The 13,813-nt window shown below is 43.1% G+C and overlaps 1 protein-coding gene across 1 annotated transcript in view; it reads left to right on the forward strand.

Moving 5' to 3' along the window:
- The window catches only part of CFAP61 (cilia and flagella associated protein 61), a gene marked incomplete at both ends in the record, with an annotated part of 286,170 nt that overhangs the window by 155,928 nt on the left and 116,429 nt on the right, over positions 1 to 13,813 (forward strand). The window contains one exon of the mRNA XM_080814415.1: positions 6,205 to 6,332. Coding sequence (XP_080670541.1) covers positions 6,205 to 6,332 — 128 coding nt within the window. The remainder of the gene's footprint in view (positions 1 to 6,204; positions 6,333 to 13,813) is intronic.

The raw sequence follows: 13,813 nt of genomic DNA on the forward strand, positions 1-13,813 counted from the left end.
CTGTCCATCTTCCATTTTCTTGCATGGACAGAGCTCCCTTTGAAGTCTTTGGAAGCTTTCTGTAAGAAAAAATATATATACATGGGTGTGGAGCTGAAAATTGAGCTCATTGTTTTGCCCTTTTAAAATGTGTTTTTCGAAGATTTGCCTTTCATATTGCAGATGGGAGAGAAGATGTGCAATTTTACCTTGTGTAACATCTTTGCCTGAAAAGCTCAAAGTATTTGTAGACGTTGTTTAATGAATAGTTCCCATGTTTGCCTGCTGAGGAAGGCAGAGGTTTGTGTAATTTACTTCCATTTTACACCTGAGGAAACTGATATTTAAGGAAAAGAGGCTCAGAATTTCAACCAGTAGCAGAATTAAGAAAAGAAGCCCAAACCTTACCACTGGGCTAATAGTGCCCAGTCTAATGATCCTGGAGGTTGAAGGTAACCCCCAAATGAAATGGTACCATTAGAAAAAAAATCACCATAGATATTGTCATGTTCCATTTTAGTATGAACCTTGCATTTATTATGTAGGATCATTTATATTTATTTTGATTGCTTCCTAGCTTATTGGCCTATTTGTAATCTTAGTAACTTCTGATTTTGGATCTATTACTGAAATTGAGTTTCAATAATCCTTTTGTACTCATTCTAGCTCATTCTAAGTGCATAAGAGGAACCAAATCAGATGTGGAAACACTGAACTAAGGTCTGCATATATCAGGGAAAATTACATTTTGACCAATTTTTTGAACACACAAAACAGTTAATAAACATGCATAAAACACAAAACTGTACATTTAATGTCTCTTGGTAACTATAAGTGAATCAGGGCATCAATTCAACTGACTGTGTACATCAATATCATTTCTACTAAAAAGATCCGATTTAATGACAAGTTGTTCTAATTATAGCTAAGTCATTTGTTTGCTCATTTAAGCAACTGGCAAAGAACCAGCTGAAATAATTTGACACAGTGGAAGTTATGTCAACCCTCTTTAATAAGGGCTCATGAAAAAGTTAATGTATCAATTCTTTTGCCATTTATTAAATCTCCAAAAAATGTATGGCAGGAATAACTCAGATAAAATAAGCAAAACAAAACCCAAATGAAACAAATGCCTCAAAAAGCAAAGATGTAGTTCCTGACCTCAGGAAGCAAACAGTCTAAGTGAAGGGCAGTGAACAAACCAACTAAATTGACAAAAGCAACTAAAACCTCCTCTAGTGGCTCATTCACTTCTAAATCTTCTGTTTCAGAAGCTCACAGGAAATTACAGATGAATAGGTGAGGACTAAATCTAGTGCCCATTTCTGTTCTGTTCCGTTTTCTCAACTCAATTCAGTATCCCCCTTAACCTGACCTTGGTTGTAATTTCCCTCCCCCACTTCAAGCTCTAGAGTTTTCTAGAATTTTCTAACAGGGATATCCCATAATATCATTCTTTATTCTCCTGTCTGGGGTTGAATGGAAGGTGTGCAATTTAAACTCATTAGGAGACTCATTGTCAATTTCAAGGAACACTTCCTTTAGCCTTAGAAGGTCTACTTGCATACCATGATATGTGTTTTATTCCTTCTCGCTGGGACATGTCGATCTCTACATTTTAAATTATCCCTTTGTCTGAGGCACCCAGGTGGCTCAGTTAAATGTCCGACTCTTGATTTCGGCTCAGGTCATAAGATCAAGCCCTATGTCGGGCTCCATGCTCCAGGCTCCATGTTCAGTCCCCTGCTTGAGGATTCTCCCTCTCTTTCTCTCTCTGCCCCTCCCCCTGCTCACTCTCTCGCGTGCTCTCTCTCAAATAAATAAATTCATCTGAAAAAAAAAAAAGTATGCTTCTGTGTAAAAATGCTAACTTGGTGTCATTAGAAAAATAAGAATTCTAAATGTCTTCCCAAGACATGGAGCTGAGAATCTATTTTCTCCCCCATATTGTTGCTGGTTTGGTATCTAATTAAATGGCTTACAGAATTTCACCTCTTTTCTCTTTGAAATAACTTACTACCACAAGGCACATTTAATTTCTGTTTATAAAATATGAGTCAGCAAAGAAAGCTTTCTTTTTACTTCACTATTAAGGAAATAAAAAACAAAACTAAAAAACTAGGCTTCCAATGTGTGGGACATTTTTGGTAGATATTCAGACCAAGAAAAGGAAGAGCTTGCTTGATTTAAAAGATCTTACATACCTGGAGTCCCCCCTCCATCCTCGCCCCCGATGAAAACCTGTAGTTGGAGGAACAGAAAGGAAGGAAATATTCTGCTTTCCTTCAAAATGACTTGTACTCCTGCTTATGGGCAAAATAATCCCTTTATAAAGCAGCTGAAGGAGTCTTCATTTGCAGTTGTCACTGAAAGACATTTCCAGGCTGGGAAGAATTTTTTTCAAGGTATTTAAAAACCATCTATCCCAACAAAAGAAAACTGTGTTTTTTTCAGGTCACCTTATCATACCTGATGATGAATATGTTTTTAATTAAAGCCTGCACACGTTGGTTTGCTGAAAATCATTGTGATGCCTGATCACTCTCCCGAGACATCCAACCATCATTGGTACTGATGGCTAACTCTTGACACCCTGAGGCCACTTTGTGTATTCAGCAGTTAGAAAGGTGATTTCTGAGGCCTGGCAGCTGTTGGCGTGAAAGCTATTGTGTGGGAAACAGAAGCCATTCTGTTCTGTTCCCCAGCCGCCTTTGTATCATTGATACAGGAGCTGTTTCATAAATGGGGTCTAATTCTTTACCAGGGAATTTCATTACTGCTCATGCTACAGTGTTTTTTGTGTGCACTTCTGGATAGCGGAGGGGAATGTCTGAACATACCTCCTACAGAAGGAATCTTGGAATAATGACCTCTGTTAAGATGCTGGCATTTTAAGTCTGTTAATTAGACCTGTGATCAGATGCCATCATACCAACATCTATGTTTCCAGTCTTCCTCACTATAAACCACTAGACCCAGGGCTGGCTAGAGTGAATCGGCTGCCATCCTGCTCATCTTGGAAATTAATTAGCACACAGTATATGGCGGCTCCCACAGATACCAGAATTAACTACTTTTCTCAAAAAATTCCTCCTTGACATGTCTTGGGAAATTCTTATCAAGCAGGTTAGAGTGATATTTATTTGAAGAACAGACATTTTTTCACCCAAATGATACATCCATTATTGTCATTTAGAAAATGTGTCAGCTTAAGGAATTTTCAGTTGCATATAAAAGAAATAAACTGTCCTAAGCAACCAAGGAAATGGGGTGGACTGTGTCTTTCTCCCCAGCTATTTGTCCCTCCCTGGGCTGTGCCCTTGCTGGGTGCCTTTGAGCACCTCTCATGACAGGCCGGTCTACTTCCCCATCTTGTGGGTGGTGGGCTCAGCCACATGACTTGCTTTGGCCAGGCTGAAGAAGTATTGCCAATTCTCACTTTTTACACTCTACCATTGCCAAAAGCACATTTGCCAGCCATCTCTCATCAAAATAAAGAAAGGCAAGAGACATGGAGGCCAAGTTGGAGCCACACCCAGCTGAACCCAGCCTTCAACAACATACTTTTAGCTGACCCAGAGTTGTGTGAGTAAGAACAAATGACAACTGTTTTAAGCCAGTGCCTTTTGTGGTAGTTTGTTATGCAGCCCCACTGTGGCAATACTTAACTGGTATTTGTTGCTCATATAACTGAAGACTCCAAAGGTAGCATGGGCTCCAGATAGAGTTTGAAAGGAATTCCCATTCCACTTCTCGGTGGTTCGCTTGAGGCTTCAACCAGGATGGTTTCCTTCTTGGTGGCATGATGACTATACCATTTCAGGCTTCACACCTATACCCCAGTACTATCTAGAAGACAAGAGGTTTTTCTTTTTCTTTTCTTTTTTTTTTTTTAAAGATTTTTATTCATTTATTTGACAGACAGAGATCACAAGTAGGCAGAGAGGCAGGCAGGGAGGAGGAAGGAGGCTCCCTGCTAAGCAGAGAGCCCGACGCAGGGCTCGATCCCAGGACCCTGGGATCATGAGCCGAGCCGAAGGCAGAGGCCCCAACCCACTGAGCCACCCAGGCGCCCCGAGGTTTTTCTTTTTCAACCATCATATAAAAGTCCCTCAAAAAGTTAAAAATAGAACTACCCTATCATCCAGCCATTACACTACTAGGTATTTACTCAAAGGATATAAAAATACAGATTTGAAAGGGGTTCCTGCACCCTGATGTTTATAGCAGGATTATCAAAAGCCAAACTGGAAAGGGCCCAGATGTCCATCAACTGATGAATGGATAAAGAAGAGGTGATACACATGTATAATGGAATACTATAGTAATATAATGGAATATTAGGCAGCCATCAAAAAGAATGAAATCTTGCCATTCACCAGAACATGAATGGAGCTAGACTGTATTATTCTAAGTGAAATTAATCAATCAGAGAAAGAGAGATACCATATGATTTTACCCACATGTGGAATTTAAGAAACAAAACAGATGAACATATTGGAGGAGGGGGAGAAAAAAGAGAGAGGGAAACAAACCATAAGAGACTCTTAAAGACAGAGAACAAACTGAGGGGTGATGGAGGGGAGTGGGTGAGAGATGGGCCAGATGGGGGATGGGTATTAAGGAGGGCATGTGATATAACAAGCACTGGGTGTTGTATGTAAGTGATGATTCACTGAATTCTACTCCAGACACCAACATTGCACTGTATGTTCACTAATTAGAATTTAAATAAAAACTTGGGGAAAAGAAAGTCCTGGGCTTCACTCCGATTAGGCCAACACAGGTCATGTGTCTGTCCTGGGCCAATTGTTGAGCAAGGAGGGTGGGATTATGGGACTTGATTTATATCAGTCAGAGTCCCCTCTTAAAGATGGAGGCAAGCTCCATCTCTTCCACAATTCATAGTGTGCCTCATTAAAGGTGGGAACATGCTGAGAGGCATCAGCAGCATTAATTATGGAGAATCTAAAGTCTCCAAACTTTATATTACATTGGGTCAAGACTGTTTCTACCTCCATATTGCTAGGTTAGCTAGAGCTAGAGAGAAGAGATTTATCCTCTAAATTTTACATGTTCCCTTGTAAATGGCAAAGCATGTGGCCATACCCATGCTACCTCAAGTAGCAGAAGGTGCTCTACATAGGACTTTACCATTGGACTTTACCATTGGACTCCCAAACTCCTAGTAACTCAGGGTTTTAAGAAATGCAAAATAAACTTGGTCTATTGGAATTTGAAGATGTCTGAACTGTAGGATGAATTAATGCTAATGTAATCAGAATTTAACGGAGTGGGGTGCATTGGTGTGGATGCTATTCCACTGTCTTCTGGCCTCCATTGTTTCTGATGAGAAGTCAGCTGTAGTTCATCCAGACACAGAGTAAGCATCAAATATAAATGTGTGTTGAATTAACAAATTAAAAATAGAACCATGGTCTTCTGACATGATCTAACATTCTTTCAAGAGTACCCCACCATCGCTTTGTAAAACCTTCCTCTGTACATTTACTGCTTCCCCTGAAGCCTCTGCAGGAAAGTGAATCAAATAAATCAACTCAGAAACATTTTTCAAATATGGACATTAAAATGATCACCAATTACTTTTTCTGTTTCTAAGAGTCCTCCCTGACCTCAGATCATCTACAAGATTGACTAACCTTTATCATCCAACATGTTTTGTCATTCAACTAAGATTGTCATTTTACAAATGTTACTGAGCCCCTGTGCGCAAGGCACTGTGTTAAGTAGTGTGATGGATGCAGAATGGAAAGAGTTCATACTTGCCTTAAATTACCCAACAATTGCAATCCAATTGTTGTTCAAGTTTTCAAGGTAATCTTAGACAGAAGGACCCTTCATGAAACTCCAGATTCTCAAGGAGCAACTTGTCTGTCTTCTTGTGGGATTATTTTTACATTACTGCTTCTAATCATAAAGAGTCTCAGTTCTATAGGAAACATCCATCAACAATAAGGCAAAAATGATGTAAACCAAGCATCTTGATGTGACCCAGACCAGGTCTTAGGTATAGTCCCATCTTCTTACATTAATATCTTAAAAATACCTTTCCCTAAATGTCACCATAGCTGTGCATAGGCACTGTTCAGTCTGATTTGTGGGTAATGTCCTGGTTAAATAACTCTACATAATTGCCAGTCTGGGAGTACAGACTCGATAATATTTTCCTCAAGTCTCTCTTCCTCTTTGTATCTTCTATTACAGTTGAGTTATGCCTTGAACCATACGAACAGAAAACTGACATTGGAACCTAAAATAACTGTCAATGCCAAGATTGTTGTGGTTGGTGCATCCAATGTTGGAATTTCCTTCCTAGAGACGTTGGTATTTTGGTGAGTTGTTTTACTTGATTTCTTTGTTTTTAAAGGAGCTCTTCTGTTCTACACCTGAGATGGTTTTTTGAAAGAAAAAACCCCAAGTTTTTCTTGTCACCCACATCCCCTGTCTAGGTGGATTAATGAATCAGTGAAATATTCTAGACCTAGGGTTGGCAAACTATAACCCCTGGGTCAAATGTGGCTTTACCTGTGTTTGTAAATAAAGCTTTTTTGGAACATAGTCACAGTCATTTCTATGTTGTCTCTGTTTTCTTGATACAGTGGCAGAGTTGAGAGGCTATTTAGCCAGCAGTGTCTAAAATATGTACACTCTGACCCTTTCCAGAAGTTTGCCAACCCCAGTCTATACTAGTGTTTCCCTTATTGGCTGAATCATAAGAATCACCTACAACATATGTCAAAGGGTAGATTCCCAGCCCCAGCACCAGACCTGCAGAATCCGAAACTTCTAGGGATGGCTCTGGGACTCTGTATTTTAGCAGGTGCTCCATACAATCAGGAAGGTTTGGAAGTCAATTTTGATACGGCATATCACAAAGAGGCTTTCAGTAATGGCAGGTGGGTTGGGACCTTTCTTCTAGCCCCTGCATTTTAGGTGCCAAGGAACAGAGAAAAACCCCACAGGGAAGACTGAGGCCCATGTGTCTCTCCAGCGCTGCTTTGTTGCCCTCACAGCCCTAAATGGATTTCCTTTCAGAGCCCATTTTCCTGATAGGGGATTCCCAAGGGTTCTCAGCTTTCCCTGAGTAGCTCTCCATCTGCTCACTGAGTTTCAGCCCCTCCCTGACAGGAAGAGCCCTAGGTTGTTGTCCCAGAACTTGGGTCATGGTCTGGCATCACCACCACCTGATGCAGGACCCTAGATGCCTTGCCTGACTTCTCTCAGACTTGGTTTCCTCATTTATTTTATTTATTTATTTTTAAAAAGATTTATTTATTTATTTATTTATTTATTTATTTATTTGACAGAGACACTATGAGAGGGGGAACACAAGCAGGGGGAGTGGAGAGGGAGAAGCAGGCTTCCTGCTGAGCAGGGAGCTCCACCCCAGGACCCTGGGATCATGACCTGAGCCAAAGGCAGATGCTTAACGACTGAGCCACCCAAGCACCCCTCCTCATTTATTTTTTCTTTAAAGTCTAATGGATGTCTTAAAACACCCTAACTTTGGAGAACCACAGACTCCTGAATCAAATGAGTCCAGTTTTTTCTAAATCTTTTGCTCAGGATCACATGAGAAATTTTAGCTCCTATTTAAAACTATAGGTGCTAAGAGATAAGAAGAAGATGAGAAACAGTAACCCACTTCCCCCCAACTCCTCCAGAAGCATCAAAGGTACCAGCCCAAGCGTGAGGCCTTGGAAGGGGTCAGACAAGGAAAGGGAGGGAGGAAATGACCCCTAACAGGTGTTTGTCCCTGGTTGATAAGGAGATGAGCTAACCTTGCAGGGTTACTCTGCTCATTTGATATCACATTAACGAGATAAAGATTTTTTTTTCCACTTTCCAGCCTATTTGTTCAATTATCTGGAACATACCCCTAGTTAATCAGAAATAAGTCACATGTCGTTATTGAAATCAGCAAGAGAGCTCACATGCTTTAAATATCGTAGTCAGTCTACAGCAATCTTTCATTGTAAGAAAGAAATACTGAGAAGCATTTGGAAATATTCGTTTTCACATGTAAACCACACTACAGTTTGAGGGCTTGCCTCGTGCTGAGGGGTCTCTTCTCTAAGACTCCAAACAGCAAGTCACATGCGACCATTTCTGAATGATAAATTATCTGTGTGGACTGGTGAAATTATAGTAGTCAAGCCGTTAGCACAAACAGGTCTGAAGTCTTCGTTCACCTACATACTTATTCATTACATCTTGTTTTAAATGATTACCTGAAGATATATACATATAATTTTCTTTTTGCGGAATCAACTTAAATTTAATAATGGCAAGTAGAAATTTGGATATAAGTACTTGGTTGATTAAATTCCTCAATCAGACAGACCTTTTTAAAGCATTTTAAAGTACTCCTAGTTCTCTGTCATCATTACACAGATTACAGGTGCTAAAAATAGACTGGTATCAGTTTACGGATCTTGAATCCTTCACAGAGGAAATAGTTTTCTCATTATTTTCCCTAATTATTTTAAATTAGCAATCACCATAGTAACCTACTGCATATTTTACTTTACCAGCTTAACTGCTATTTGAACTAGATGTTATAAATGATTTGACCTGAAATAAAATGGAAACGATCACCAAACATTGACCCCCAGTGAGGATTAAACCCACATTTTGGAGGCAAGATTAGAAAAGTTGTCCTCCTGATGTTTCCGCACTGCACTATTAGACTCAGCTGGGACACTGTGGTTCCCAGAAAGCCCACGTGAGGCCCAGTACGGCAACCTCTTTTTCCAGAAAATCTGGTAATTCTGTCATCTGGTGACAAAACAGACAACTCTTTGTCCTCACATCATGTACATGCCAAAAAATTACGAAGCATTTGTCCCCTTCAAAGGACACCAAAAGCAGTCGCTACGTAAAACCTCTTCCCTTGTGACGTCCTTCTTTCCTGAAGTGCTGAGGTGCTGCTGGGGCAGCTGAAAGGTCTTGCCTGAAGTCACCAACTAATCCAGTAGGACGCAGCTCCACTGGAGGGGGGAATCATGAGGGTGATGTTTCGGTTTGTTTATTTATTTGTTCTAGTGCAACATTCTAGCTAGTCCTTAGCTGTTATCCATCCAGTTACATCTGCACAGACACACCTTCTTGTCTTTGGTTGTCAGGCCTATGAGTCACCTGCATCTCCTTGTCCTTGCTAGGGCAAGGCCTCCTGGGCCCCTCGGTTCCCAGTGAAATGGGTGACAGGTGTTTTCCTAGGGACACATACCAGCATCCCTTTGTGTGTCCCTGTCCTCCCAGTCCTGTTCAGTCCTCCAGTGCTGGGCTAAAGAGTGGCAACCCTGCTCTCAGAGCTTCCTGCACTCTCCATCTACCCTCCTATAGCTCCTGACTGGCTGGTGGAGGTGTAGGGTAATTGAAGGTCAGGGTGAGGCTCAGGTAATTTGTAGCACCCCCCACCCCCAGGGGTCATCTGCCTTTGTCTTCTGAGAGTGCTGTGTCCAAGAAAGTCTGAGAAGAGCCCAGGAGGAAGTTATGTCTAGGCCCCACACCCCACCCTATGGCCAGTGTGGGCTCTGGCCACAGGCGTCTTCTGGCCTGTCCCCATCACCTTCCCTGCCAGGGCATGGGCTCCCATGGTGATCACCAGGAGCTGAGCAGGGGACCAACAGCAAGCATGGAGTCAGGGCCGACAGAGCTTTCTTGGGGTAGGGGGTCATGAGGAGGAAACCCCCACTTATCCTGTAGTGTAGACAGCAATGAATTCGAGGGGAAAGGCAGCTCTTAAGGTATTTTATTGTGAATCATCTAGGTTCTTTAGCATCCCAAGACATTTACATCATGGACCTGAACTGTTTTTAAGTTATGGTTCTCATAACTGATAGGTTGTATTCATTTGGTTGTCCTGGCTCTTTGGCACTGAAAGTTCTTGGCTTGGACAGTTAAGTATTTCATAGACATTGCCCTTGTTGGATTTGTTAGTAAAAAGACTTGTCTAAAACTCCAGTCATGTGAAAGAGCAGAAAGAACTTGGTGTTAGCTGTCAGCCCCCCTCTGCTGCCCACCTGTGCTGAGAGGGTCATGGCAGGGACCCCCATGGTGCTGCCAGCCTGAAGGTGCTGTCCCCTAGGAACTCCACCACTTGCATCTGGGACCTGAAGGGAACTTCCTCTTCTTGGATCAACAGCCGGATCTGGAGGTGAGTGTCTATCATCTTGTCAAGGAAACAGTGTTTCCCAAAGAAGGGCTTTGCAAGGAAGTCTGAAAGCTCTTTTCAGAAAGCAAGAGGCCCTTTCCCACAAAACTTTAGGAAGTCCTATTTTCACCAATCGCTTCACGGACCCAGTGCAGCTCTGCTGAACTCCCCAAATGCCATGCTTTGACTACTTCAGGCTTTCCACCGAAGTACTCCAAAATCATTTTTTAAAGACAAATGGGGAAGTGGTATGCACCCCAAAAAGGAGCAGATGGGGCACCTGGGTGGCTTCGTCGGATGAGTGTCTGACTCTTGATTTCAGTTCAGATCATGAGCTCAGGGTCGTGAGATCGAGCCCGTGTCATGCTTAAGCTTGTCTCTCTCCTTCCTCTGCCCCTCTCCTGCTCACACGTGCTCTCTCTCCCTAAGGAAAAAAAAAAAAAAAAAAGACAGGAGCCAGGTCTATGAACTCACCTTGACATTTTGCATTGTTTTTCTTCACGGTGAGGTTTGTGGAGCGGCAGCAATATCGCAGTCACCGGGAGCTCACGAGCAATGCAGAACCTCAGGCCCAGGCAGTGTCCCTGGTAGAAAGTGGTTCCCACCCCAACCCCCGCCCCCAGCCAAGAATTACACAGAACAAACAGCTCCTTCGCCATCTCTTGGGCATCAGCTCACCGAGCTGAAGCAGTTACGGGTTTATTCTGTTTCAGCTCGTGTGTCTCTATGCTTTTGAGCATCATATTATTTACTCCTAATTATGGAGCAGTCCCTTTTAATCCGTTATTTTAAAATCCTTCCTAATTAAATTCTGAGGTAAAGAATCTCTCGAGGATCCTGTAGTGGCATCCTGGGATGCCTGTGACTGAAAGCAGCCCAGGGTGGTGTCCCGACGACCCTTGGTGTGCCTAGAGAAACACACCCTTCCAGTCTCAGAACACGCTGGTGGCTGCGAAGGCCCGAGGCTCACCTTCCCTTCCACTTTCACCGCACGGAAGAGTTTTCTCAACAAAGACAACCGAATAATCTCATCGAGGAGGGACATCTCTGCCTTTCTGCCTAAACCTGCGTCCGTCATCTGGTTGGGTGGGTTGCGGTGACTAAGGGGATCTGGGACCACGGAGGGCATATTTGTGAAGCCTCAGTGGGGACTGGATGAACTTTCCTCCTGGTAGCGGGCCACACATCCGGCACAGCTGTGGGCTCTGGCAGCCGCCCGCCCAACGCTGGCAGCTTAATTAGACTTTTTATCTCCCCATTCGTCTGAGGACATCTGAAACCTTCAGTGTGGCCTGTCACTAATTAGGTGACTAATTAAATAGTTAGTGCTTACTTGCTGATCTCAGAGCTAAACCCCCTTGAACAGGTTGGTGGTTGTCATTGTTCTGTCCTGTCAGTCTCAGCCCCCACTGAATGGATGGACACGGGCTCTCCCAGATTGTCCTTTTGAGACCCAGGCAAACACAGCACGGGTGTGGGCTGCTGCCCTCCGCTTTGCCCAGGGAGCAGACAGAAATCAACAGGGGGCAGGTCGCATCTTGCCTCTTGTTATGTTGACATCACAGTGGAACCTGTCAGGGGGCCCACACCGAGGCCCCAGTCTGGTGGCTGGGGTTGGGTAGGGGAGGGGAGAGGAGGGACAGCTCTGGGTGGAGCTCAGAGAAAGACCTTCTTCCCCCAGAAAAAGATGACCCACACTCCCCGGTGTTGCTAATCACAGTTGAATCTCCTAATCAGATTCCAAGATTTAAATGTAATTAATGTTCAGTGAGGAAAATCTTCATTTACTGAAATTGTCCATTCCTGCTCATTTCAGGATAACTTTTCGTATCTACTACTGCCCACTTTAGAGACTCCTGGAACGAAAGAAAAGCGAGACTCTTTGAGCAATATGAGGGCTTTGGGGGGATAAGCTTATTGTCAATTTGTGTGCGTGTGTGTGTTTTTTCCGTGATTCTTTGGAGTTAAGTAGGGCATTCGTTCTTCATGGTCACACAAAGTACAAACCACATGTGCGGACTGAGTAAGACTCGCCCACCCTTCACCCTCTACTATTATATCATTTCCATCATTTTCAAATGATGATGTCAGTGCCTGTCTTGGGTTGCATTCCTTCAAAAGCTGAAAACAAAGAATTTGGGTGCAGGCAGTTTATTTGGGGGTGATTCCAGGAAACCAGCTGAGACTGCAGGGTGGTTAGGTGGGAAAGGGAGGAAAGTTAACAACACCCCCAAAAGGCATTGGTCAGTGGGTCGTGTGCAACTGAGACCTAATTCCATACTGGAGCCCTCGAAGGGACACAATGGAGAGTGGCTCTTCTTTGTATAATCCTCTTCCCTGGCACAAGGGTTAAATCAGGTGATACATGCCAAGCATCTAGAAAAGCCTAGCACTCAAAATTTATTAGACCAACACTGCCCCACTAATTATATTTGCATATCTAGTTCCCTTGTTGTTGCTTTGCGTTGTCTGTCATATGAGGGAAGAGATTGGGGAGGTAGAGCCTTAATATGGAAGATGCTTTCTTCCCCAAGGATTAGGGATGAATCATGGGTATTTCCTGCCACCCTATGTGTCTGTTCCTTTCAAAGGTTCTGGTCTGGCAAAGACCTTCTCTTGAAGTTCAGTTAGAATGGCCATGGTCTCTGGTTTAACATCAGGAGTACCAAGCAAGCTGGGTGTTTCCATTTTGCAAAGCTGCTTGACTATGAAGAAAACTGGAGTTGCTCCCTGCCCTTTTAGCTGTCTACCCAGATTCAGGGATGTAGGGGCCACATCCCTGGCTCCCACTGACCATCACTGCTTTATGGGCTGCCATTGGAAGTTTCTTAGACCCTTTTGTGATACCGGGATGCTTTGCAAACCTTAATCTGGACATATTTTGGGTCCTCTATTCTGCCACTGACCTCAAGTTGATCATGTAAGTCTTAGGGGACTCTGAGTACACTCCCAACCCCAAATCCAGGAGTTCCCTTAAAAAAAAAAAAAAAAAAGCCAAGACAAAAATTTCAATCTTTGTTCATGTGTCTCAAATACTTAATGGAATCATATACTTCCTTCATTAAAACTGTGGCACCTGGGTGACTCAGATGGTTGGGCATCTGCCTTTGGCTCAGGTCATGATCCCAGGTCCTGGGATTGAGCCCCACGTCAGACTCCCAGCTCAGTGGGGAGTCCGCTTCTCCCTCTTCCTGTGCCTCACCCTCTGCCTCTCCCCCTGCTTTCTCTCTCTCTCTAATGAATAAATAAAATCTTTTAAAAAAATAAAATAAAACTTATATTAAACTCTATCCGCTTTTCTTAATCACCCCAAACCCCTGGGAACCTCTCATTTTTCTCTGCCTAGAATAGTGATTCTCAAAATGGACCACCAACATGGACATCTTTTGGGAACTTGTTAGAAATATAAATTCTCAGGACCCATCTGGGACCTACTGTATTGGAAACTTGGAGAATGGGATCCAGAGATCTCTGTTTAAACAAGTCCTCCACTACTTGGATATCATTGGCACTGGTCAATACTATCCATCTCCATCCCACTGTCCCCACCTTTCTCATATGCAGCCTCACTCCCCAAAAGACTAAGGACACCATACACTCCTAGTCACATCTCCCCAACCAGCCTCAGCTCTGAATCTACTAGTCACTTTCTTGCTT

The sequence above is a fragment of the Martes martes genome, assembly GCF_963455335.1.
Source record: "Martes martes genome assembly, chromosome: 9".
Lineage (NCBI taxonomy): Eukaryota > Metazoa > Chordata > Mammalia > Carnivora > Mustelidae > Martes > Martes martes.